At 42.2% G+C, this 26582-nt stretch overlaps 1 protein-coding gene across 6 annotated transcripts in view; it reads left to right on the top strand.

The window, feature by feature from the left end:
• Nucleotides 1–839: 839 nt before the first annotated feature.
• Nucleotides 840–26582, top strand: part of BAG6 (BAG cochaperone 6) — a 2260316-nt gene continuing 2234573 nt past the window's right edge. For 2 of the 6 annotated variants that reach the window (XM_044083265.1, XM_044083262.1), the window contains exons 1-3: nt 1151–1249; nt 9091–9196; nt 24317–24434. In XM_044083265.1, coding sequence (XP_043939200.1) covers nt 1218–1249; nt 9091–9196; nt 24317–24434 — 256 coding nt within the window. In that variant the 5' untranslated portion in view covers nt 1151–1217. Of the gene's footprint in view, nt 1005–1149; nt 1250–9090; nt 9197–24316; nt 24435–26582 lie in introns of those variants that run through there. The other 4 variants (XM_044083263.1, XM_044083260.1, XM_044083264.1 and 1 more) reach the window with 3 other exon arrangements.

Below are 26582 nucleotides of genomic sequence, written 5' to 3'. Positions count from 1 at the left end.
TAGGATTAAAGGGAATTATTTAAAAACTAAAGGTAAGTTAATAAAAGTCCCTAAGTAAACACACACACACCCTAAGGAAAGGGGGAAGGGCCCGAAGGCCTTAGGGAAGAACTATAAGTTCTTTATAAAAGGAGGGGGCTGGAAACTAAGGTAGTAAGGGATAAGTAAGTCCACTACACTAAGGGGGAAGAAAATTACACTAAACTAGTCTAAGTTAAAGAATTTAAACTATTCTAACTTTCACTAACCTGGAGCCGGTAGAAAACACACCTCGATTGCTGTAGCGGCAAACGAGATCTGAGGTAACTCACGCCTAGCATTGTGGGATATAGGGGGAGCCTCGAGCCGGTGGAACCAACTCTCGAGCTTTTAGAGTGGCCGAGTCGGAGCCGAGGATCGGCTCCGAACCCATCCAGCAAGAATGAAGGCGAGATAGACAACTTAACATCTTATATTATGTTTTTAAAAATATTTTAGCATCTCTAGGAATGCATATTTTAAGTACCTATGGAGAGAGTGAGTTTTTATCATATTTTTATTTTCTCGTTTCGTGTTTCCGGTACTTATTGAGACTTTGAACATAGCTTGCAGAGCATCACAACTATAGTAATGCACTGGTAACAAGTACTGCTGCTTGTCTGCTACAACATCCACTGAAAACACTCGTCGGAAAAAAGACAGACAAACATATCCACTCGTACTTAACTTTAATTGGGTTGGCTGAAAAAAATCATTGTAGTTGTTAGTCAGGCATTTGCGCAGACGACCTGTATTCATGGCGGCTTCCATTTTGTTTTATACAGTTTCCAGGAAGTGTGGGTCTTTGTAAGGTCCATATGGAGTGGCCTATGTACGAATAGATACCGGTTAGGGGAGGGTGGGTGCGTATTTGGGTAAGGAAAATCTCAAGTGTGCTGTACAGTGCATCTGTGTTTTTTTTGGCGAACGTGACACATTTGTGCATTTTGGAAGCTGAGTGTACAACGAGAGAAGATAATAATAAAGTGAGTGAACACAGCCGGCAAATGCTAGGGATTCGTTGCAGTGGAGCAAAATAAATCTGTAGCATTAGTTATATCTTGTTTAGTTCGGAAACATTAATGCGCGGATCTCTTGTCATAAAATGACGGGTAATCTTTACTAATGTTCTGCAGGATTAAACACATTTTTAATGATTGGTTGGTACTTCTAAATAGGTTGTTGTTGGTGTTTAGAAGATGACAACTCGGGGAAAGGCCCTTTCGCTTGTGTATGTGTGTTTATATTATTTTGGGGGAGTACCATGTTGAAAGATGGCAGTAACTGCAGTGTTTTCTTTTCCTAGAATCATTTTGTTTTTTTGATGATGCGATGTAGTGGCTATTTTATTTGGTGACATCTCGAGTTACATTGGAGACCGTAATCCACTTTTAAGGAACCCCACGTTATTTTTATTCTTCTAACATTTTCCACAGGCTTGTATTTGAAGAGTGACACCACTATTCCCCATTTTTAATATGTTGTTCTTAAATTCTTTCCTTTGAGAGCTTTTAAAGTTCCCAGTTTGTACTTGTGCTGTGAAATGTATGCACTAGTTTAAATGGTAATAGTTATAAATGATAATCTTTGGATGTTCTAGAAGGAATGGATGAGTGTAGATAATTATTGTATGACACTATGTTCAGCTTTTTACCTTTTACAACCAGTTGTTTTGTTGTCATACAGTTTGTTTTTGTGAAACCCCATATGCCCAGTAGCACAATTGGTGAATGGGAAGCCTGGAGCACACTTGCAAGCACAGTAGCAAGCAGTGCCCTGACTGTGATGTCTGTAGTAACAACAGAAACCAAATTTTTGGTTGACCTTAAAACGTGATCATATAGTTATGGTAGTGCAGTGTAGTAATGTTTTAATGGTTATCAGTTGTTTGATCTTGTGTTGTCGATAGCATTAAACAGTATATTATTATACAAACAGATCCTCTCTTCTAAACTCATTTATGTGTATTTGCTTAGAGTGAAAATGATGGCTGCTACTTTCTCCATTTGTAGCCTTGCCAGTGCATTGGTGTTGGATACTGTGATGAGGTTGACATAATCCAGGAATTGATTTATTTTCCCTGTCAGCAGTTCATGCAGCCCAGAGAATGCAGTTCCATAGTATGATGCCCATTTATCAGTTACAGATAGTGCTGCCATGCAAGATGTATGCTTTGATTATTGGCAGCAAAGTCATGCTGGGATACAAAAGGTATGTACCGGTGACCCCTAATGGGAACAGCCGAAAGAAGAAGAGTCTGTGTGCCAGTCACCCAGCTGTTAGTGATGGCAATATTGTGATTCTTGTATTTTGGGTGACAAGTAGACTGCTGCTAACTTAGTACAATGTGTTCTTCTCCTGAAGCACAGGGTCTTGCAACATCTTCCATGTGTAAAAGTCCTTCATAAAAAAAAACTGGAACCAGTCCACAGCAGATTTGTGGAACAGGCAAGTAGATTGAGTGACCGGGGAAGAGATGTGTTGCATCCAGTGGCGACTAAGGCTGTTGAGCTTTGTAATAGGAAGCCTCCAGTCCTCAAAGTCTGATCCACAAAGAACATTTGGTTCAGCTTTGCCTTTTTTGCAGTGCTACCAAGATGCTCCTTTATCCCTGGAGCATAGCCACGTTCTAGTACCACAGTATTCTCATTCCATCAGGGTCTGAATAATCTTGAGGGAGTGCAGAAATTCAATGACTTTAAAAGTAATATATCTATAGTTCTGTTTGTCAGTTAATGCATTTTGTGTTTGTAGTGACAGCAGCAGGGAGAATGGTTTATAATCATGGCAGCAGTGACAGCACTCCTTGTGAAGCACTGCTTTGTTTATGTATACACAGAATTAGTTATCATTAAAGAAACTTCAAAACATTCTGTACATATTTGCACTTGTATCTGTTACATGCATTTTGGTTGCATTCATTTTTGCAAAAGCTGGTGCAAATTTAAATACAACTACATATGAAACAATTTTGTAGAAAAACTGAATGTGTCTGTTGCTGCTAACATATGGTATATTAGTAACATTGGTTGATGAGCCATATTAAAGTGCCAAACAAACAATTCCTGCTTGTACCTGTGGAAGATGTACCGATAAATCATAATCTTCACAATTACTGTAAAACTCGTTTATGTGCATTCTTGTTGGGCAGTATTAAATGTAAAGATGGCTATGGTATGAAATGTAATGGAACATTTAATATTAAAATTTCAACAAATAGCACTTAAAAATGCACTGCATACTGATTCGATTACCTTTTATAGTTTTGCTGTTCCATCTGCTGCTAGAGAATTCAGAAATTGTAAAATTTATTGCTGCAGTGATAAAGGTGCCCCTTTTTTAACATCTCTAAACTGGCAGTTTTTGAGTTGATTGTGGAGATCTTGTAGCATAAAGTTAATAATGTTAAACAGTTTATTTTAGGTGTACTGTTTGCAAGGGGGGTAGGGACTAGTTCACAGTTTATCCCCATTTTTTCTGTATCCATTAGAGTTTGCTTTAAACGGCAGGGTATTTGGAGGAAGGGCTGTGACATTATTGGTATTATGATTTTAATCTAATTACTATTTTTTTATTCAGAGATCCCAAAGCACCTATGAGAGGAGAAAAGGTTTTCTGTGCTTCTTTGATGTTTTGACACATTACCTCAAGCCAGTATGAATACCACCCCAGGCCTCTAAGAAAAATAGGCAGTGCTTAAAATAATTGATTAGTCAACAAAGTGAAATTTAAGTGTTATTTTTGGCATTGTTATTCCCTTGCTTCTGTTGCCAGCATACACAGATTTTATAAAGTTTAGGTATTGGCTTGAGTTAAGAACAGATCATAGGAGGTTACTAGGTTAATGGCTCTGGGGCCCTTACAAGCCTAGTCAAGAGTTTATCCCCAAAAAGAAATCTTTTTCAGCACCTGTTGCCTCTGTCAATGAAAAAAACAGGTGGAACCCCCTAGGACAAATTTGTGTTTTCCCATCCACTCATCAAGGTTGCACTTGAAGAGGGTCAGCAAGGTACTCTGACATATATGGGAAGTCTGTTCCAGAGATGGGACAGCCTCTGGGAGACAAACCTGTCTCTGCAGCAGGTTTTGTTGTTGTCACATTAGATTCAGGCCTTTCAAGCGGGTAATAAGCGAGGAGTATCTTTAGTAGGGCAGGGTCTGAGACTGGCTTGTAGGCGAGACACAGATCACCTCTGAGTAATCTGTACGATACCGAGTAGTGACAGTGATTTGAGCCTTTCCACATAGGACAAATTTAGGAGGCCATGAATTCTTTTTGTTGAGGTATTTCTGTGGCCTTTCCAGTTGTTGCAGATGTTTGCAGAGGTACATACCAAACTGGGTGTTTATACTCAATTATTGCTCCTATGAGGGAGGAGTATAGAGAGGTAATAACCTCCTTTTTTTCTGGATGCAATCATTTGCTTATGAGATGAATCGAGTAAAAGGCTTTTCTGACCACTATATGATGGTTGAGTGTGAGATTATCAACCTGAAGTACCCAGGTCTGCCACCACAGGTTGTGTGCTTAGGGGTTGCCATTGATGTGATAATCAGTAGGGGCTGGGTTTTTGCCGAATGGTGTGATGATACATTTTTTAGCATTTAGCTTGAGGCCATGACTTTGGCACCAATCATTAGTTGCTGTGAGACCCTCTTGCAGTATGTTAACATCATTTTGGGAGTCCGTGACAGCACCCAACTTACAGTTGTCCACAAACTTGGTAAGTCACAGGCCTTTTGTCTTTGCCTGGACCTCTGAGAAGTAGATGCCAAACAGTAGGGGTCCCAGGACAGTTCTCTGTAGAACTCCACCAGTGACAGGTCTGTTGTCTGAGGAGGAGGTGCCTATTTTGACCTTGAGGATCCTGTCAGTGAGCCAGTTGGCCATCCACCTGATGTGATGGGGAGTTACGCCAAGTTGTGTTAGCTACTCTATGTCCGAGTAGGGGATTGTGTCAAAGGTCTTGGCCAAGTCAAGGTAAGCTGTATGTACTGACTTTCCCTCATCCAGGGCCTTGGTGACAGTCTCAAAGAAGTCAGCCAGGTTCAACAGGTAAGATCTGCCCTTGACGAATCTGAACTGAGTGGGGTCAAGTGCTTGGAGGTTTCTTATGTCCTTGTTTATGAGATCCATAATAATACGATCCATGGTTTTACAGGTCAGACTTGCCAAGCAAATGGGGAGATCATTTTCCAGGGTCAGTAATGGCACCACCTTTGTGCAAGGGGATGACAATGGCATTTCTCCACTCTATTGGAATGAAGTCTGTACTTTAGGTTGTAGTTGAATGAGGTGCACAATGGCAAAGCCAGTTCTTGCCAGAGACTAGCCCTGTATACTATTAGGTCCCATGGAAGCTGTGTTCTTTGCCTTGGATAGGGCCTTTAATACTTGCTGTATGGGACATGTATCGGGGATGTCAAAACGGCCTTTGGGGGGGCAGGGTGGTGAAGTTTGTGCTGAACCCAAGTCCACAAGGATCCGTGTAAGTAATGCTGTTAAGTACTAATTCAGAACAAACCTGGACCTTGCTGTGGAGGTTTCTGACATAACTGAAGAAGGCTTTGTGGTTTCCCTTTATTTCTGAGGCTAGTTTTGATTCATAATTGGCATTGGAGGTTTTCACTAGTGATCTGATTTGCTTGTTGAGGCTAATGAGGGAGTTTTTATTATTTTTTTTTTTAACCCTTTGGCAACAGTTTCCTTTTGTTGTAAAGCCTGTTGATAATGTCCACTGAACAGGCTTGTTTTTCCTTGAGGAGAAGGTTTTAGTTCTGTTGGGTATGCCCGAGTCCATGCAGTTGTATAGATGTTTGTATACTGCATTGGCGTACTGTTCAGCATAGTTGTCTACATCCTCCAAGAGGAGAGGTGGTGTGAAGCTACTGATACCCTCCCTTAGGAGGTTTTAGTCAGATTTTGAGAATTTTTAACTTTATTTAGGGCTGGGGGAGTTTGGGTGGGATAGAAACTTCAAATGAGACAGTCTAATGATCTGATCTCACCAGGGAGGAACATACTGTGGGAGTGGTGCAGCGGTCACCCATGTTGGTGAGAACCAAGTCCAGAATGTTGTCACCCCTTGTGGGTGATGAGATGAGCTGGTGTAGTGCATTAGAAATGATGATTTCAAGGAATCATTGAGTGAGTATATTAGTACATGAGTAGTTCACCCTGTTTATGATGGGTTAGTTGAAGTCACCAAGGATCAGGGTGTTCGGGGTTGCCTTGATAGTCAAGTAGATCCAGGCAAGAGGAGTGGATGCTCTGAGTCATGGAGAGGGTCTATAGCTGGCTTTAACTTGGATTGGTGTTTTGACAACTGTCTGTTGCATCTGGAGTAGTTCAGTGCATTATACTGACAAACCAGTCTGGCTGTGTGCCTGTCCTTAATAAAGATAGAGACTTCACCATCCTTAGTCTTCCCTGCCTTATTTTGGGGTTGAAATGTGTGGAAAGACATATAGCCTGGTAAGACAGAGGGTGCTCTTCGCAGCCCTGAACCAAGTTACTGTGACCGCACAGACATTGACCTCTTCCAGTTCAAGGAGAGCCTCCAGTAAGTACATTTTCAGGGTAAAGCTCCTAGCATTAACCAGCATGACCTTCAGTTTGCGTTTTGACAGATGTTTTATTTTGGAAGATTTGTCTTTGGGACATTGCGTAAAAAAGGCACAATGGGTGAGGCGAGGGCCTTGGCCAGTATCCAGAATCCCAGTGGTGACAGGTGGAGGCCATCTTTGTCAAAGCTTCAAGGCCTGTCAACCATGTCATCTCAGGCAGACAGATACTGGATCCCCTTGTAATGACACCAGAAGCTAAGGCAGTTGTTGAAGTTGATTATTTTTGTTGGTATTGTGGTATCCTGTTGGTGAAGGTAGGATGCTGCTTAGGGCTAGGGTCATACCTGCCTGGGACACAGTGTGAGAGCTCAAATCATGTTTCTCTTCATTTAGTCCAGGGAGATATAATTCAAGTCATTCACACCAACATGGACAGTTAGTCAAACTTGTACTTGTTGTGGAGAGACTTGAGTGCATGCGTGATGTGGTGGATTCTGACACCAGACAGACAACTAACCGTGACCTTCTCCTTGTTGAGCCTGGTGAAGGGGATATTGGTGTGTCTCATATCTGAGTCGCCAATGACTAGTATGTTTGGTGTATTGTTATGCTTTGTGTTCTTTTAATAAAGAAGCATGAGCTTTTCCAAAGTGATGTAAACTCCCAATTCCTTAGTTTAAACACTTAAAACGCCCCGATTCTGCACTGGCTGTGTTTTCTCTTACACCATTCCAAGGAATAAGTAGGGTAAAGAAGGAATAAAAAATGCTGATGCTTCAATTTTTTTTTAATAGATAAATAGTGAAGGTGTAGTTGATCATTTTTGGGGTGGGAACAAGGCATGCTGAGAGGATCACTGTGTTTGCTGCTGTAATGTGTGTATGGCTGTCTTGTAAATGTATCCAATTAGATTGTAAAACATCCATGTGCATAGTGTTGTAAAACATTTTTGACACTGTTGCCAGGCATGGCTGGGGGTGCCTGTTGATCATTGAAACTTGCCACTTTTGCAACAAGATATTTGGAGAAGCAATCTACATTCATCTAATCACAAAATAAGTCTTTTGATTAGTGGAGAAATTAGTGAGATGGTTGGGTACAAGTTTCAGGCAGCGTCTGGTTTTGCCCAGTCAGACAGGCCCCCCCCCCCCCCCCCAGTTATTTATATACACGCACATGTCTGCTGTTTGAATTGCAATGTCTTCGTATTTTTGTTTAAAGTATGCTATGCAGTGTATTTTTGTTTTTGACTTGATGAAAATGATCGTCCTAGTGTGTGTTTGTGTTTTTTTTTTTTTGTTTGTTTGTTTAAGCATTGCATGGGGGAATGTGTTGATGATAGTGCATTTTTAAGTTGGAACAAATCCGTTATTTTTCATTATTTAAAAAAAAAAGTAGGCAAATAACTTGAATATTTGTTTTCCACCAGACTGCTGCTTTTTGTAACTTAAATTCTAGTGATTTTATTTCTTTGGACCTTCTGTTTGAAACTCTTGAGGAAAGATGTGCAGTTTGTTTAATTCAGAGTGGAATGCTGTGTGGAAGTAACTGTGGAGATTAAATATTGTCAGCACTGCCAAAGACAGGTGTTGCATATTACAGCAGCAACAACACATTTAATTTTTTAATTTTTAATGGCATTGTGGCTATATGTGAGTTTATTGAAGAGTGGAGTAAAGGAGTTCTTATGTGCAAAAGGGTGCTGAAGATCTTTGATAGGAGAGTTTCTGACACTAAGTGAAATCTGCATGAAGAGGAATTGTGTTCCATTTTTGATAAGGATGTCAATGAAGAGAATGATAATCTTAATTCCAGTGACACAAACATGCAGCCAGTTTTGAGTTTTTGCAAGAGGACTCTGCCATGAAGAGAGCAGAGATTTGTATAGAATATGTCTGTATAACCTGTTTTGTGAAAAGTCATGGCAGTTTTTATGCACTATAGATGAGAGAGTTTAAATGAATGCAGTTAGACAACGACTGGAAATATTGGCGGTTTTGATGCTGAGTTAGGCATTCAGTTAGTCATTTTTTCTTTATCTGTGTAATCTTCATTTGTTGAATTCCTATTTCATCAAGTTTGCCCTTTCTGTAGAATGATATGACCTTTTGGTGGGTGGGTTTTAACCCCCCCCCCCCCCGAACAGTTCTAGGTCAAGTGTATGCAGAAATCCTTGGGAAGCACCATTTGGGCCAAACTCAATGGAAACTGGATCTCAGTGAGCTGCTGTCAATGAGAAGGATGAACTCTTTACTAGTATTGACATTTTTTCCTTCCAAGAGATCTTATACTTCAGAGTCCATTTCAAATTTGCATAAGAGAATGTCTTTAATTTTTTAATAGAATATTTTTAAAAGTAAACATGCTAGTGTTTTATCTGTTTTTATGTCTGACCAGTGTTTGCCTGTGTATACAGTTTTAAGAGTTTGGGGTGATTAGAGTTTGACTTAACATGTACACACGTAAAATGAGAGATCATACAGTGTAATTTTTATTTTACTTTAGAGCGTTTGGGCAAGTGAAGGTAAAGAAAATGGCTGACACTGAGAATATTGAAGTGACTGTGAAGACTTTGGACTCTCAGAGCAGGACTTACACAGTGAATTCAGAGGTAAGGGCAGTTTGGGTTTGCTGCTGATGGTTTCTGGCTGTACACCCACAAATTTCTTTATTGCTTGGAGGTGTGATTAGAGGTGTTTGCTTTAGTTTGCTCTTGTACTGGTTAATTGACGTCATGTCCAAGTCTTTTATTGGCCCTAAAGGGGGGGGGGGCAAGCCCTGGATCTCTTGTTGTATGTGTAATGCTTGATCTCAAAAAATGCAATCAAAGTATGTGTAAGATGAGTACATAGCATGCACCATGACCATTTAAAGAGTGTGTGGTTCGGAAACTGATCGGTACAGATTGTAAGAGGCATTTTTGTTTGAAGGCTAGTGTAACCATTTCTGATTTGGAGACAGTCCTATCTTCAGTGCTACAGCATGAAAATGTGCAGCACTGAGGTGGGCTGTCTTGGTCCCAATGTTAAATTAGCATATGTCCATTTTGTGGCATATGCTAATTAGACAAGTGCTCATCCTTGGAACTTCCTGTGGTAAGGTATTTATGCAGCTGATTGATTAGTTAATATGGACACTCCTGTCTGTCTGTGTTGATGTACATGGGCAGTAGCTTGTGATCATTCATAGCTGTAGAGGTAAGTCCCTCTGAGTTTAGTGGACAGTTAGTGTTGGGAGGTATATGTGTGTGCACCTGTCCTGAGAGATTGCAGTAGAGGGGTTTGGTTGTGTGTGGAGCTGTCGCAGTAAGACTGATGAGAGAAATTTGCGATACTGGGTTGGGGGAACCAGTAGACATCAAGGGTAACTGTTTTGTCTTCTGCCTTAATGGTACTTGGGTCAAGGGGAAGACTAACCACCAGGAATAACTGTACAGTATTGTGGCTTAACTGCACTTATACCAAGAAGTGAGTGGGGGGGGGGCACTAGCTACCAGGGATAACAGTTTGTGCCTGAAAGTCACTTAAGGAAGTGGGTTGAGGGGGTAACACTAGCCAACAGAGATAACTGTCTAACAACTTGTCTTAAGGGAAAACTGTGTGGATTGGAGGACTATTAGACACCAGGGATACTCTAAATAAGGAGCCTTAAAGGCAGAAACCCTGCACCCTCCCACTGAGGATATTAGTTCTCTGTACCACCGTTACACCTAAAGGGAAATGGGAGTAATGCACAAGTGTTTTTTATTATTAGTTTTATAACGTATGGAAGGGGGAAGTTTTGAGTTTTGCAACCTTGACACCGTGAGAAGAAGAATTAACCTGCCGTGCCAAGTGATATGTTTGTTTAATGAGGGTTCTTTAATAATATGAGGATCTCTTGTCTTTATTAAAGTCCTGCAACAGTTTGTGAGTTACAAGGGGAAGGGACAGGGTACATGCAATGCCTTTCAACCTTGTAGTGCAAGAAATCTATATCGAACCAAAACACATGGGGGTGGGAGGCAGAGGCGCTGTCAAGGACAGCTCTTTTGATTATTATTTTTATAAAGATAGGCATCAGAATAGCAGCTTTTGTATTGGCATGCATTTACTGAAGGAATGTGAAGTCTAAAACTCTGAAATTGATGCCTAAATGTAATGTAAAATGGGCATAAAAAAATTAGACATCTTTGTCATTCTGATAACTCGGAGGTGTGCCTCTCTGTCTCCGTCTTACTGTGCATGTATATATATGGTGCATGTGTGAGAGAGTGAATGGGGGTGCCAGTGCCAGCAGGATACATGGGTCACCAGTATTAACTGCCACAGGAAAGTGTTGATCTGCACTCGCGGTAATTAACTGCAGTTCGGAGACATGCAGATTGGCTGATGATGAGGTCTTTCCTCACTGCAACTAATGTTTCTCGGAATTGCAGATTACTGCATCACAGAAGACTCCTTTTTACTGCAGCCCTTTCCACGAGTGGTGAGATTTTTTCCTGAGTCCTCAAGTACACATTTGTCGTGACTTGTATATTTTGTTGCATGAAGAATAATACTTGACTTTGCATAGTAGCTGTGGAACCATTTTGGATTGCTGGTAGTTACATAAGAAGGCCAACTGTTTCAGCAGTGATGTTTTCTGTAAAAGAATTGTTGCGTATGTGAAACTCTCAGATGATGGGACATCCTTTAGTTTTGCAAACTGAATATGTTTATAAAACTTTGTGTTCATGTCTGGAGCATTTCTTTCTAAATGCACATTGCTTGTCTTCCATATTATCCCACCTAGCAACTGTCATATAGTTGATAGAACACTGAATATTGGCTGTGACCTTTAGTTTGACAGCTGTGAAGAGATTAATGTATGCCTGCTAAAATATATATACAAATTTTTTTTTTTTTTTTTTGGCAGAGGTTGCTGGTGTTGCATGTATGAAATAACTTATAAATAGGAAGGTCTTTACTGTGATAGTATGCTTCAGCGTGGAGAGCAAAGATAGTATTGTTACTTTTTCCAATTTTTCTTGAACTTAAATTTTTCTGTTCTGTGTCTTTCTGGGAACCGTAATTCCCACCAGCCAGACATTCGCATTTGTACTACAATGTAATGAGTAGGCAGATTTTTTAAATTCCCTACAAAGCACTTTGTCAGAAATGTTCTGGATGTAAATGATTGTACCTAGGGAAATGGTTCTTCTGGGCTGGGATATAGGAACTGACTTGCCTAGACATAGTAAGGCTGTACTAAGTTATGTTGTTGGCTGCCAAAAAAAAAGGCGATTACTAGGAAAAGGCAATCGAAAGCTAAATCGGCTGTAACTAAAATATTGAATATTGTAAAGGAGATAAGTGTTAGGAGTTGGATCTTTTGAAGAAACGAGCAAATTGTGGAGAAGTAAATAGATTATGAGGAAACGGTAAATGAAGAATGGTGTTAAGGAGTGAAATTTTAGGGAATGAAGGATTTGAGCAGTTTAATGTTGGAGTGAATGATAAAAAGGAAAACATAATTCATGAAAATTAATGAAGAATGTTTAAAATTGCTGGTCTTTTTTTCTATTAACATGTGTGTTCCAGTGTTATTCTTCAAAATGTTTGAATTAAGATGTTTAACTGTTCCTCTCATTAATGCTTTGGTAGGTCAGCCTGTGGGTGGTGTAATGCATACGATGTTAAGTTGTCAATCTCGCCTTCATTCTTGCTTGATGGGTTCGGAGCCGATCCTCGGCTCCGACTCGGCACTTGCTAAGCTCGAGAGTCACTTTTACCAGCTCGAGGCAGCCCCATATCCCATGATGCAAGGCGGTAAGTACCCAGATCTCGTTTGCCGCTTCGCTGATGAGGTCCTCCTTTTACCAGCTCCTGGTAAGTGATTTGCTACTTTGCTATTTTAGCCCCCTTTAACAAAAAAACCCTTTATTATTAGTTTTAATTTAGTTTTAAACATTTTCTGACAGAAAATTCCCTGTCTCTTCTTATTTTTTTAGTCAGACTTTTACCCATCCCATCCCCCCCCCTGTTAGGGTGTGTGTGTGTGTTTCTAGTTATACCTTTTTGGTATATTTAATTTAAATTCTTGACTGGTGTGTGTGTGCGCTTGTGTTACACCATGTCTAAAGAAAGGGTCTCAGGCTTTAAGAAGTGTGACTCGTGCTGTCAGAAGATGTCTCTGACAGACGGTCACACTTCTTGCCTGTATTGCCTGGGGCCTCTTCACCTGCAGGACTCCTGTGCTATATGTCATTCTTTCAGCCAGAGAGTCCTGCAGGAAAGAAGAAATAAGTTAATACTGAGGGGCCTTCTTAAGCCGGAGGGCTCTCCGGCTAAGTCGGCTCCATCCAAGACTACCAAGTCTTCCAAGGCCCAGGCTTCTGTGTCAAAGCCTGCGGCCTCGGCTCCGACTCGTTCTGAGTCGAGATCGGCTCCGGCTGGAGCCGATTCTGGCTTAACAGCCTTCGGCACCGATGGCTATCGGTGCCGATTCTGCATCGACCACTTCGTGTCGGCTCCGATCGGTTCCGACCACCATGTGGCTCAGGCATCGGTGTCGGCTCCGATCGGCTCCGACACCGTTACTTTTGGCTGTGTCGGCTCCGGCTGGAGCCGATGCATCGAGATACCTGTCGGCTCCGATAAGTTGTCGGCTCCGACAGGTTCAATAGTTTCATCGGTTCCGATGGCTCCTTCGAGGAAGAGGTCTAGGTCTCCTTCCTTGGAGCCGATACTTTCGGCTCGGCTTCACCTCTCCTCTCGAACGGAGCCATCGGAGCCGATCTTCAAGGTCATCCAGGCTTTCTGACCATGACTTAGAGAGAGTGGTCAGTAGATTACTTAAGTCACAGGCACTGGCCCAAATGTTACATAGTCCGTCTCAACAGACGACTATTGGTCCACACCCCGTTGCAGTTCCTCCTTCAACTCTACCCCAGAGCTTGGAGTTGGAGTCTTCAGACAGGGTAACTGCTACGGCTGAGGGACAGATACCCCCTTCTGTTCCTTCAGCCTCTACTCTTATCTCCTCTTCGAGACCTTCCTTAGAGGGATTCGGTGGCCGGGCTTCCATGGTCTCCTCCGAGGGGGTGAGTGGCATCGGACCCTTGTCCGAGCCCGCTCTTCCCCTTGGAGCCTCGGCCTTGGTGAGCTCGGCTCCGACATCTGCCTCGGAGACTTCCCTTTCCGTGGTCCCTGGAGTTCCTAGCTCTTCGGAACGGGTTCTCTCGGACCTGCCTGGGAGGGGAGCATTCGAGGTGATGAAGAGTGTGCTGGCCACTGGTATCAGCCAGCAGTCTGTTCCCTTAGCTCCTCCCTCTATAGTGCCTGTTGACATCTCTGCCACTTCTCTTGCTACAGGACCCAGAGATCCTCCGCCTCAGGTTTCCCCATTGGGAATTTCCCCTCTTCCGAGGATTCTCCTGATGTTTCGGGAGATCCTCCTAGGAAGAGGACTTGTAAGAGGAAACATGTAGACTCCCCCGAGTCTATCACTTCAGATACTGACTTTGATGAGTCAGAGGGATCCCCAAGATCCCCCTCTGAGGATGTCTCCTTCTCAGACATCCTAGAACTCCTTAGACAGAGGGGAAACTGGCCCACCAATAATCCCTCTGAGGATGAGTCAGTATACCTAGAGGCGTTTGGATCTCGGCCCTCCACCTCCTGGGTGTCTCCGCCTTCGACCCCTTATGCAGGTTATTGCCCGAAAGGCGTGGGCTGCTCCTGACTCTGTAGAGCCAGTCCCTAGGAGGCCTTCAAAATTTATCACTGCCCCATGTGATAAGCAATCCCTCACTAAGGGTGTCCCCGCTGATGCCATGGTGGTGGCTGCTGCCACCAAGAAGGAACTTGCAGATCCTTCCGTACCCGTCCATCCTCCTAATAAGGACTCTAGGACCATGGATAGGTACGGTAAGCGGATGTTTTCCTCAGCGACCTTTGCTATGCGTTCGCTGAATTACCTATGTCACTTCACCAGACTCCAAAGGGATATCCTTAAGGAGCTAGGTGATGTTGTTCAGGATCCTACAGCTGCAGGAGCTCAGGAAAAAATTGCTTCGCAGCTAGGAACCCTTAATTCCATTGCAAACTCCTCCATGCGGCTAATATCATATGCTGCTGATGGAGCAGTAGAGCAGGTACAGGTGTGGCTCTTAGACGCCAAGCCTGGATGCGACTATGTGACTTTGCAAATCCCTTTAAGGCGTCCTTCACAAATTCTCCCTTTGATGGGTCAGCTTTGTTTGGCCCTCAAGTGAAGGAAACTTTGACCAGGTGTGAGCAGGACGGCAAGACTCTTTCTGCCGTGAGTCCGCTTTTCCACCCCTTCTAGACCTTACCCCAAAGGACAGAAAGGTGGCAAAATGTGGTTCCGCAAATCCCAAGGAGTCACGCCGGATTCACGTGGTCAGTTTACCCCTAGAGGCAGAGGGGGTAACAACAACAGACGCCGCTCTAGAGGCAGAGGGGGTCCGGAAAACCAGGGAAACAGAGAGCCTCTCTCTGACAAGCCCTTTCAGCATCCCTGAGATGTTGCCCGGCTGTCCCTCCTTGGAGGCAGGCGGGGGAAGATTATCACTGTACCCAGAAGCCTGGCATTCCCTCACTCAAGACAGATGGGTACAGTCGATCATATCCAAGGGTTACATAATTCCTTTCGAGGAAAGTCCTTTCCCCTCAAATTCCCTTCCAGATGTACCACCGGTCTAAGGGAAATTGCAGAGTTAGAAGTCTCAAAACTACTGCAAAAAAGAGCCATTCAGCCAGTTACAACAGACCATTCAGAGCCCGGAATCTACTCAAGGTTCTTTTTGGTCCCCAAAAAGACGGGAGACTGGAGACCAATATTGGATCTCAGCAGACTCAACAAGTCTGTGAGGAAGACAAGATTCCGAATGGTTACTCTTCAGTCAATTCTGCCCTTCTTACAGAAGGACAACTGGATGTGCTCAATAGATCTTCAGGAGGCGTACTATCACATCAAAATTCACAGACGCTCCAGGAGATTTCTCCGCTTTCGGCTGGGGTCCAGTCATTTCCAGTTCAGAGCCCTGCCCTTTGGTCTCACTACAGCCCCCAGAGTGTTCACCAAATGCATGGCAGTGGTCACGGCTCACCTGAGATGTCAAGGATTCCAGGTGTTTCCGTATCTCGACGACTGGCTCCTGTCAGCCACCACCAGGCATCAGCTTATTCAAGCCAGGGATTACACAATAAATCTTTGTTCTCATTTGGGCATCTCGATCAACTTCGAAAAGTCATCCTTATCGCCCTGCCAGTCTATTACTTTCATAGGCGCAAACTTAAACACTGTTCGGATGTCAGCTACCCTTACAGATCAAAGAGTTTTAGACATTCAGAGTCATGTCAGGATCATTCTAGCCAACAAGAAAGTACGGGCCAGAATGGTTCTAAAGGTATTAGGCCTCATGGCTGCGGCCATTACTCTTCTTCCCCTGGCTCGCTTCTACATGCGCCTTCTTCAGTGGATGCTGTTCACACAGTGGTCGTACCAACAACTTCCAATGCGTCACCAGATTCTGGTGACACAGACTTGCAAAGATCATCTTGCTTGGTGGATCACATCTCCTCAGGTTCACCAAGGCAGACACTTTGTACCCCCATCCCCGATAGCCACTGTCACCACGGATGCCTCCCTGATCGGGTGGGGGGGGTCATTATCAGGGCAGGATGGTTCATGGGACGTGGCAGCCGTTCGAGTACCACCTGCACATAAATGTCCTGGAGATGAGAGCAGTGCTTTTAACGTTGCAAGCCCTCAACGACTTTCTTCCGTAGGGACAATTGCAGTCCACACAGACAACATGTCTGTAGTTTGGTATATCAACAAACAGGGCGGAACCAAGTCCTACCCCTTGTGTCGAGAAGCGCTCAGACTATGGCAATGGGCAATCTCCTCTCATCGGTTTCTGGTAGCAACGCATATCCCTGGGAAAACCAACATTGTAGCGGACAGATTGAGCAGAGCTATTCTCATGCCTCACGAGTGGTCTCTCAAGCAATCTATAGCGGAAGAGATTTTTCTGGAATGGGGTCGTCCATGTTGCGATCTTTTTGCTACTCCCCAAAACAGCAAATGCCCAGACTTCTTCTGTCTCTTCCCTCTTCCAGGCCATCCCCCCAGAGACGCTCTGACCCAGGATTGGCCCCAGGGACTTCTTTGTGCCTTCCCTCCATTTCCTCTGATCCCTCAAGTTATCCAGAAAGCTACCGTTTTGAGAGCCAAATTGATTCTCATTGCCCCTTACTGGCCTCGACAAGTTTGGTTCCCGTTCCTCCATCGTCACCTTTTGGTGCAGCCGTGGCATCTGGACCCAGTGCCAGATCTTCTGATTCACCAATCCGGTCAGCTGCACCGGTCTATCCCTTCTCTCAACCTCACAGCATGGTTGCTCCACTTCCTTCCTTAGCCAGGCTTCCTTTGATCTCTAACCCAGTTAGAGACATCATAGTAGCTTCTTTAAAATCCTCTGCCAGGAGGATTTATACAAGCAAATGGAAACGTTTCTCTTATTGGGCTAAGGCCAAGAATATTGATTCTTTCACTGCCCCTGTTCAGGCAGTCCTGGACTTCTTAGCAGAGATTTTTCATGCAGGCTCCTCTTCTTCCACAGTCAGAGTTCAATTGGCTGCTATCTCCAACTTTCATGTCAGGGTCGCAGATCACAATATTATGTCCCATAGGCTCTGCAGGGCCTTCTTGAAAGGAATTTTCCTACTAAAGCCTCCAATCAGGAATCCTCCTCCTCAGTGGGATCTAAATTTAGTGCTGACATCCTTGATTCTTCCCCCCTTCGAGCCAGCTGTTTCTTGTTCCCTGAAATTTCTTTCTTGGAAAACTTTATTCCTAGTGGCTATTACATCGGCCAGGAGGGTGTCTGAACTTCATGCTCTATCGGTTCGACCCCCCTATTTGGTTTTTCACAAAGACAGAGTATCTTTGAGAACTAATCCGACCTTTTTGCCTAAGGTCGCTTCAAAGACCAATTTGAATCAATCCATTGATCTCCCTGTATTTTTCCCAAACTATTCAGACAGAGCCGAACAAAAACTACATTATCTTGATGTCCACCGTCAACTCAGATATTATTTGGACAGAACAAAAAAATTTAGGAAATCTGATCAACTTTTTGTTTCCTATGCGGGTAATAAGAAAGGCCTTCCTGTTTCTAAAGTGACCTTGTCTAGATGTCTTTCTTCGGTCATCTCTGAAATTTATCTGCTCAGGGGAAAACAGCTGGGCTCAAAACCTAAAGCACATTCAACTAGGAGCTTAGCTACTTCTACAGCCTTTCAAGCTAGACTTCCTTTAGACACTATTTGTGCAGCGGCCACTTGGGCCACTCCTCACACTTTTGTTTCCCATTACAAATTGGACTTGGCCTCCAGGGACAGAGCCAGTTTTGGCTCTACAGTCCTCAAGAGTCTGTTCCATTGAGCCACCCAGGATAGAGGTGCTAGGGACGCGGTCCCATCAAGCAAGAATGAAGGCGAGATTGACAACTTAACATTAAGAAGTTATGTACCTACCATAACGTTCCATGTTAGTTGTCTTCTCGCCTTCTTTCTTGCGACCCTCCCTCCTTCCCCAGGCCTGGACAGACCTTTTTATAAGAAATTATTATGCTGAAGACCATTCAGACCTGGTCCTTCTTCCATCCTGTAAGTTTTCTTTCTTCCTTTTGGAAGTGTTTTATGCTTGGTGCTATTGCCCTTTGTCATCAAACGAGATCTGGGTACTTACCGCCTTGCATCATGGGATATGGGGCTGCCTCGAGCTGGTAAAAGTGACTCTCGAGCTTAGCAAGTGCCGAGTCGGAGCCGAGGATCGGCTCCGAACCCATCAAGCAAGAAAGAAGGCGAGAGAAGACAACTAACATGGAACGTTATGGTAGGTACATAACTTCTTATTTCCTGGTCTTCTTTATGCCCCAGCCCACCATTTCCTCAAGGAGTGCACAAAGCCAAACAACTCCTGCTAGTCCTTTTGGCCTAAATTGACATGATCCCCCCCCCCCCACTTCTCCCATATGTTTTTGAGAAATGCTTGTATCTTCACCTCTGCAAAACTCTTGTGTTCCACCCCTCTAGCAGTTCTCACTTGGAATTTGTTTATGCTTACAGCTTGGCTTCCCCAGTTTGCTTAATTTTAATTTTTTTAGTAGGTTAACACCGAAGACTTGAAAGGCACATGGATGCCTTTTTCTCTCCGTGGCTCTCAAATGGGATTAAACCATCTACAAGGCATCTCTGAGTGCAGTATGTAATTGATGGGGTTTCCTTTTTTTAAGAAACACTGGTCTCCTGTAACTGTATTTATTTTTTGTATGAATGTATGTATTTCCAGTTTGATGACTGGGGAGGGCCACTGGGCTCAGGGCACCCGTTTTCAGTGGAGGCCCGGGGAGAAAAGCTCCGCATGACATAGTGTAGTTACAGATAACAATTATAGTAAGAAAACACAATTACAATTTCATTTTATGCTAGAGAACAGGAATTAAGTCTTTGGGTTTCCTAGTATCTAAATATTTAGGATGGCAGTGGTAACTTAACTGTGAGGGAGAATAAAGACTGAAGGAAAAGATAGAGAGAAAAAAGGTGGGAAAGGTTATTTATAATATGTACAGTTGTTATTTACAATATGTACATTTAAGTTAGCTTAGCTTGTACTCCAGAGTTAGTCAGGCGTTTAAGGGGTGGATAGATTATTAGGCTAGGTGGGGAGAGTGCAATTGCATTTCCTGTTAGAGGAAAGGTAGGAGTGTAGCTGAATTTTAAAGGTTTCAGAGTTTTCACAGGTCCTTGGAGAGGAAGGAAGAGAATTCCATTTTTTTAGCTAAGGAAAAGGATAGCAGAAGCTAACCAGCAGGATGATTGGGTTTTGGTGAGTAGATCTTAGAGTTCTCTGAGGGGTATAAGGTTAAAGGATGTTGGTTAGTGCCGGGCACTTCGTAGGTTGAAAAATTAGTCTGTGGGCTGTAGTAACTTGGAGATAGTCTAGATGGTTGGAGAGTTCAAGCTAATTTAACAAATGAAGGACAGTACAATGACGGGAGGAGAATTTGGCTTTGGTGGCAAATTTAGAAATCTTATAACAGACTTCCAGTTTAGAGGAGAGAGAGGCAGATACGTTTGTTAGTAGAGCGCCATACATAGTGAAGGGGAGTAGATAGGTGATGGCGAGAGTTTGTCTGGTGGGAGGAGAGATAAAGTGGTTATTTCTGTATAGCATACCAAGTTTTATGTGAAATTTTGGTGTTGCGTATGGCTTTGTATAAATCATTAATAAAGATGTTGAACAGCATTGGACCAAGTATGGATCCCTGGGGTAACCCAGTGGGGGTAGGAAGGAATGTTGAGGTGCCTTTTCTCCAACTTCACAGCTTCCGACCTGTCAGAGAGGTAGCTTGAGAACCAGGATAAGGTATTCTGGGCGAGATTAAGGTTAGAAAGATGGTTCAAGAGGTGGGTGTGGGAGATGGTATTGAATGCCGTGGACAGCTCAAGTAGAACTGTAGATACTATTTTTCCTGCAGTGCATGTGTGGTGAGGAGTGTGGGCAAGTAGGTTTATTTTCTTCCTTTCCCCATTTTGCTGCTTGATATCATGAGAGGGGCAGTAGTTTTTTTTTTTTTTTTTTTTTTTTTAAAGTCCTTAATAGAATAAAATAGAGATGTTCTGTACAAGCAACAACGAAGTGTGGCAGTTCTTAAAGTAATGAGGTAAAGCCCAACCACCGCAAGTTTCTTGCCTAAATTTTAGCTGCAGAAGGTTTTTTTGATTAACTTTAGCAGCACTGAGAGCCAGCTGTGTAGCTGCTGTTATAATTTCAAGATTTGAGTTGATTTTTTTTTAACCTGTTGCTGTAGGCATCTCCCTAAAACCTTTAGTACAGTTTGCACTTTTTCCAGATATGCTGATGTATTACTGCATTCATATGTCTTGCATTAAATTAAATGTCACTCTATTATATTGTGAGTGGTGGCTGTTTTTATGCAGGTAAGTGAGGGTAGGTGACCAGGTCCATACTTTGGTATGCATCAGATACTGATCTTTAAAAAGCATGAAGTGCATTTTTGTAGGAAAGGACATAATGGAGCTGGATGCTATGTTGAGAATAACCATTTTTGGCAGTTTTTAGGAATTTGTACAGCAGATATTGAGACCTGTTTTGGACAGATAAAACTTTTCAAGGCTGCCAACCACCCTCCCCTTTCTTATAGTGTACCATACATCCCTTAGTCTTTGCAGTTCTCTATTTCCATTTAAAAATATGGTTCCAGGCTTCCTATTACTGCAATGTTGATGTATTGCTTCACTGAATGGATTTCTTTTTCTTTCAGGGGAGTGGTTAGGGTCTAGGTCAATCTCTTTTTGCTAATGATGTCTAATAATGCCTTTGCAAAATAAGCCTGAGGTCAGGCCATTCCACCACAAAGTTATATTAAATGCGCTGTTTAGGCATTGAAAATTTTGAGTGGGGTCAGTTATGCTACTAGAAGAATTGATATGATACACCTCAGGTTTATTACCTTTGACAGAAACTTTCAGTCCTTTAGTTGGCATACTTTCTTTGTTCTCTTCAGAAACCATAGTCGCATGAAAGAAGTTTAAAAATTACTTTCTCATAAGAACTAGGAACTTTTTCTGTCTGTCTTTTCTGTTAAGCTGCTACATTGGAAACCGCAGCCTGCCCCTCTAGGCTGGATTCCAGTTCTTCATCTTGAGGATATGCTTGCCACAAATTGGTCATTTTAAAGATGTTGGCAAAGTTTTGGAATTGTCTAAATATTCTGTCTGCCTTAGTTGTGGAGTATTCTTTTCCATTCTTTGTAACTGTTTAGGTCTTCAAAACATTTTTGAGGTCTGCAGTGTCTCTATAGCCCCCAGTATTCCTAGCCGTATGTTATGATAAATTTGCTGAGGTCTTTTGTCTTTTATTGAAAGGTACAGACTCTAGCCTTGATTTCTTTGATTCAGGATGTCAAGGTTCAAGTTTCTCCTTTCCACCATGCATTACCTTTTCTTTAGTGCTGAAGATATCACTGCAGATTGTAGCTCCAATTAAGATGCCAGAAGAGTTTATACCATGTTATCTTCCTGGTGTCTTTTTTTTTTTTTTTTTCTGCTTCCTTATTTATTAGTGTCCACCTTGCTGAAGCTGGTTCATTATTTACTGGCAATTATGTGCTTTTTTTCTGGCATTCTCTTTTTCTACCTTTTTGGTAAAGGCCTTTTGAGTACATTTGTAATATATTTTTGAGATGGCCATGCAGACGCTGCATATTTTTTTCCTGTCTCTCATTGGGATTTTCTTCTCTTGCCCGAGTGATTCAGCAGGCATTGTCATGCAGTGCCTTTAGATCAATCAAAGTTCTGCTTGCATGACCTACCCAATTACTCCACTTTCTTGGCAGGCTAAACAACCCACCTTGTTCTCTCCTTATAGGTCTTCCAGTCTCACCCCCCCTCAATGTGAAGGAGTAAATTTATACATTTTAGAGGTTGTTTTTTTTTTTTTTTTTTTTTTTTTGCCCCTCAAACCTCCTGGCACTGGCTCATCCCCCAGTGCCTCACATCTACACTGGGTTTGTTGGCCATCCCCCGCCCCCTACAATTCTGAGGCTGGTTGTAGATCCTATGGATATAATGAGGGCTTGACCTTCTGTCTGGGGGGGGGGCTCTTATATGCCCAATCCACTTTTCCCACTCCCCTATGCTTGTTGACTATATCAGATGGCAACTCCTCTCTGAACCACACTTTCTCTACTTTCTCATAGGGAGAGCCATTGAAGGCCCTTTCTTCTGCTCTGCCATTAGCTTAAAATGCTAATCAAACTTTGATCATCTGGGCCAGTGTTAGTACATTGTCTTTCTATGCCACTAGATCAGCCTTCTTTTAGACGTTTAGTTCTGACTCTCCAGAAAAAAGTCCCAAAAAGTGCTTAAGCAAAGCACTTAAAGGCAGTCTTGCAGCCTCCTACAGAATATTTTGCTGATTAGGAGGGAGCCAGCTTTCACCTTCCCCCAGGTGATCTCAGATTTGGGGAGCTTTTCAAAATTGGTGTGGGTGGCGACTGGTGGGAATCTTCTGTCTTCTGCAGTCACTATATAAAGTTAACCCCTCCTATAAAATATTAGTTTGGGTCTGTGGAGCAGAGGGATGAAGCCCTGATGGTTACCAAAGTGATAAGAGTTTGAAAAAACATCTGGGACACTTGAAGTGCTGGATGAAGGAAGGCGAGAGTGAGTAGCTTACACCAACTTTCCCATCAAGGGGAGAACTAGTTATTTGTATTCAGTAGATTGTACTCGTACAAGAGGAAACTTGCATGATACGCAGTACTACATTCCAGGGATTGTGAGTTTGGGTCCCCAAAGCTGGGGATGGCAGCCCTCACGCAAGTAATTTTGAGGGCACAACTCACATCAGGGAAGGGTGTAAATCTTTACAGTGTGCATTTGTCATGTTGAACTTCTAACTCGTATTACTTAACATTTTATGGGGCAAGTAACAAAAAATCTCCAGTAGACAAGCATTATCTGTGATGAATGTAAAATTATTAGATGTGCAGTGTGTGTGTGTGTGTGTGTGTGTGTGTGTGTGTGTGTGTGTGTGTGTGTGTGTGTGTGAATATATATAATATGCATGTATAGAAGCACATGTAATATGTGTGTGTGTGTGTGTGTGTGTGTGTGTGTGTAAATATATAAAACAATAATATGAAATAAATATATACATACACACAGACAGTGGTGACTTGCTATACTTGGTTTACATAGCAAAACTCTGGAGTTCCATCTCCTTAGAACTTGGATTGAAACCAACTTTAACCTTTTCCAAAACCTTAAAACAACTTGACCACTGTACAGGCCTGCTTGAGCTCTAAGTTATGATCAATACTACTGTATCTAACCTATTTGTACCTGTGAATTCATCAGTTGATAACTTAGTGTTTATCTTTTTGGGGACTCCTAACTTCTTATGTTAATCTTTTCTTTCACTTCTGAACTACTCTTTCAGAATATATTTTGCAAATGCACTTGCATGTTAACTATATGCATCATTTCTTTTTACCCATAATGTGTTGGCTTTCTCAACCAGTTCCTTGTTCAAATTTTACATTTCAAAATTTGTAAATGTATAAATACATTTTAGATACCTTCATGTTGGTGTCTTTTCCTTTTACTAAAAATACATTTGATATTCAGACCCTGTGCACTGTGATTGTTAAACTTGTGTGGTGCAAGGTAGGCATGACTTTAGATAGTGAGCACCACATTATATGATGTTGGTAAGGGGTGGAGGCAAAAGCACTACAGCACAATATACTGGGAGGAGGGGTGAAGTGCATATGCACAGTTACTCCTATACAACTTTTTCCTACGTGCATGCACGCACACACACCAACATACTATCTTATACCCGCACATTGTACAGGAGTACTTGCCTGGCTTGGCAATTTTAACATTTTAGCTTTAGAATAATGATGAGTGGATTTTGGAGATGGCCAGTCAGATTACTTCATTTGTTTCAGTGGCTGTCTGTTTTATGTGATGTTCTGAAATACTTTTTTGTGAATAAATAGGTTATGAAATTCAGTAATTGCATCCATTCGTATACTGTTTTTTGAATCGTAGTAATGGCTTTTACCTTTTATATGTTATTTATTCAAACCTGGTATCGTTTTTTCTTTTCTAAGATAATCATGATGATTCTTGACAATTTTCAGGTCACTGTTAAGGAATTTAAGGAACATATTTCTGGATCAGTGGGCATCTCTGCAGAGAAACAGAGACTCATATACCAGGGACGTGTACTTCAAGATGATAAGAAACTTAAGGAGTATAGTAAGTTTTGCATTTTTTTGCACTGTTTTCTAGAATTGTCCTCTTGAAAATATAACTACCAGTTAGAAATAACCATAAAGTTGACTCTGCTAAAGAAAGTAACTGAAGCCCTAAGGGCTTTCTCATGTTTTTCTTACGTTTCCATATACATGTACGCACACAACATTTGAAGGTGTATTATCACTGGATTTAATAGTCTCCCCATTTCCTTGCTTAACTTTTTTTTTTAACCCCCCCCCCCCTAAACATTTAGAATTGTGTCTTTCCTGTATGTTATGTTTGAATTCCATTGGTGATTTTTAATACTAATGTCACCTCAGGCAGTCTTAATCATTCACAGGTACTTTTTCTACACAAGACTTTTGCTCTGTGGAACCATTCACTTTATAATTTTAGGTCTTGCACTTGATATCTGTATTTAAATGGTAGCTTGTATTTTCTTGTGATTTATGTAAACATTGCTCCAGAGTATTTTGTCATGTATCATGAATAGAAGACCTGTATGCATCTTTGAAAAGTACAGTACAGTTTGTACTGCTTATCTTGAACATGTGTAGTATATTGTAATTCAGGGAAGAAAAGAGAGCCAACCTTTTTAAAGCTCCACCGAACAGGAAAGGGAAAAACCTGTTTTATCACATTTTCTTTTCTCCTTGGAAAAGTAATCCACGTCACTTGGCACATTTCATTTGGGCACAAAGAAGCCTTCCTGATGCAGACTTTGCAGAGAGAAAAATAACTGTCTTCTGACTTGACAGTCCTTGATCATGTTAAAATTTACATTGGTTAACATACAAGTTCTTGCATCAAAATTATCTTTCACTGCAACTTCTAGGTTATCTTAAACTGCACTTAAAGTTTTATATTTAGTCTATTAATGGAGAAGTCTGGCTACAGAAAAATCTCTATTACCTTTTAGAAATTTTACATTTCCTTGCAGTCTGCATATGATTATGTAAGTCAAAACTACATTATGCTGCTTATAAAATTGCAACTTGAGAAACCCCAGTAGTTAAAGCATATGGCTCCCATCAACTCTGTCAACATGGTAGTAGTCTTTAAATCAGGTACAGGGGCGCACTTGTTTGCCCCGTGTATTAAGAAGCCATGAGTATAGGAACTGCCTTTGTCAGTCTTGCTTTCTACTAGCCTGCTGCATTCCAAGGGAGGTCAACTTGCTTGTGAACAAACTCTGCTGCTGCTTGCCATTACTTCTGGGATGGTCTCTTGCCACCTTGATTGGTTAGAAGTTTTTTCTGACAACCGAGACAAACTTTTTTGACAGTTCTGCCTCTCTAGCCAGTGCTAAATACAGTAGCAGCTTTTTCCTTAATCCATCTACTGGTGAGATTTAGATTCAAGATGCATAGATTGTTACTAGGCTAATGGCCCTGGGGGCTTTTCTAAGTTTAGACAAGTTTTCTTGAATAATGATGTCTTGTATGCAATAAGACACTGAGGACCAGGCATTTATACGCTACCTCTTTCCATAAGGGACATGGGTGCGAGGTCCATTGTAAATTTCCTGTTCCTCATCCAGTGGTCTGAATTGCACTTAAATTGGGTAATAGACAAACCCAGCTTCACATGGATAGGAAGAGACAGCCCCATCGGAAGGGCTGTCTCTGGGATCCATATCTGTCTCTCCAGCATATTTTAAGTCTGACAAAATCCAGGTAGCTAGACCACGTGATTCTGGTAGATTCATAAGTGTGGAGTTTGCAGATATAAGCCTGGCATAAATCACACCTCTGCAATCTCTAAGAGACTGAGTAGAGGGAAGGGCTTTAAGGCCCTCTACAGAAGGCAGGTGTGTTGCACCTTTTTCATTTTTGTAAGGAACCTCTTGGGTCGCTGTAGTTGCAGCATATGCCTGGTTGGGTGCATACTGATGGGAGCGTTGTACACTGATTGGTCTGATAAGAGCTGAGTACAGTGGGATAATAACCTCTTTGGACCTAGATGCCTTGCCCTTACCAGTTGTGCAACTAGTAAAAGGATTTCCTCACCACTGTGGCCATATAGTGGTAGAAGGTAAGGCTACTGTCTACGTGCATACCCAGATCTATGACCACTGGGTTGACTCTTGGGATATGTTGTTAACAGGTCAGTTGGGATGGTTGACTTCCCAAAGGGCACAATTATGCA

Source organism: Protopterus annectens, chromosome 9.part0 (genome assembly GCF_019279795.1).
Source record: "Protopterus annectens isolate FY-2018-M chromosome 9.part0, PAN1.0, whole genome shotgun sequence".
Taxonomy (NCBI): Eukaryota; Metazoa; Chordata; order Ceratodontiformes; family Protopteridae; genus Protopterus; species Protopterus annectens.
The sequence above is the reverse complement of the archived record's forward strand: the minus strand, read 5'-3'. Positions and strand labels throughout refer to the sequence as shown.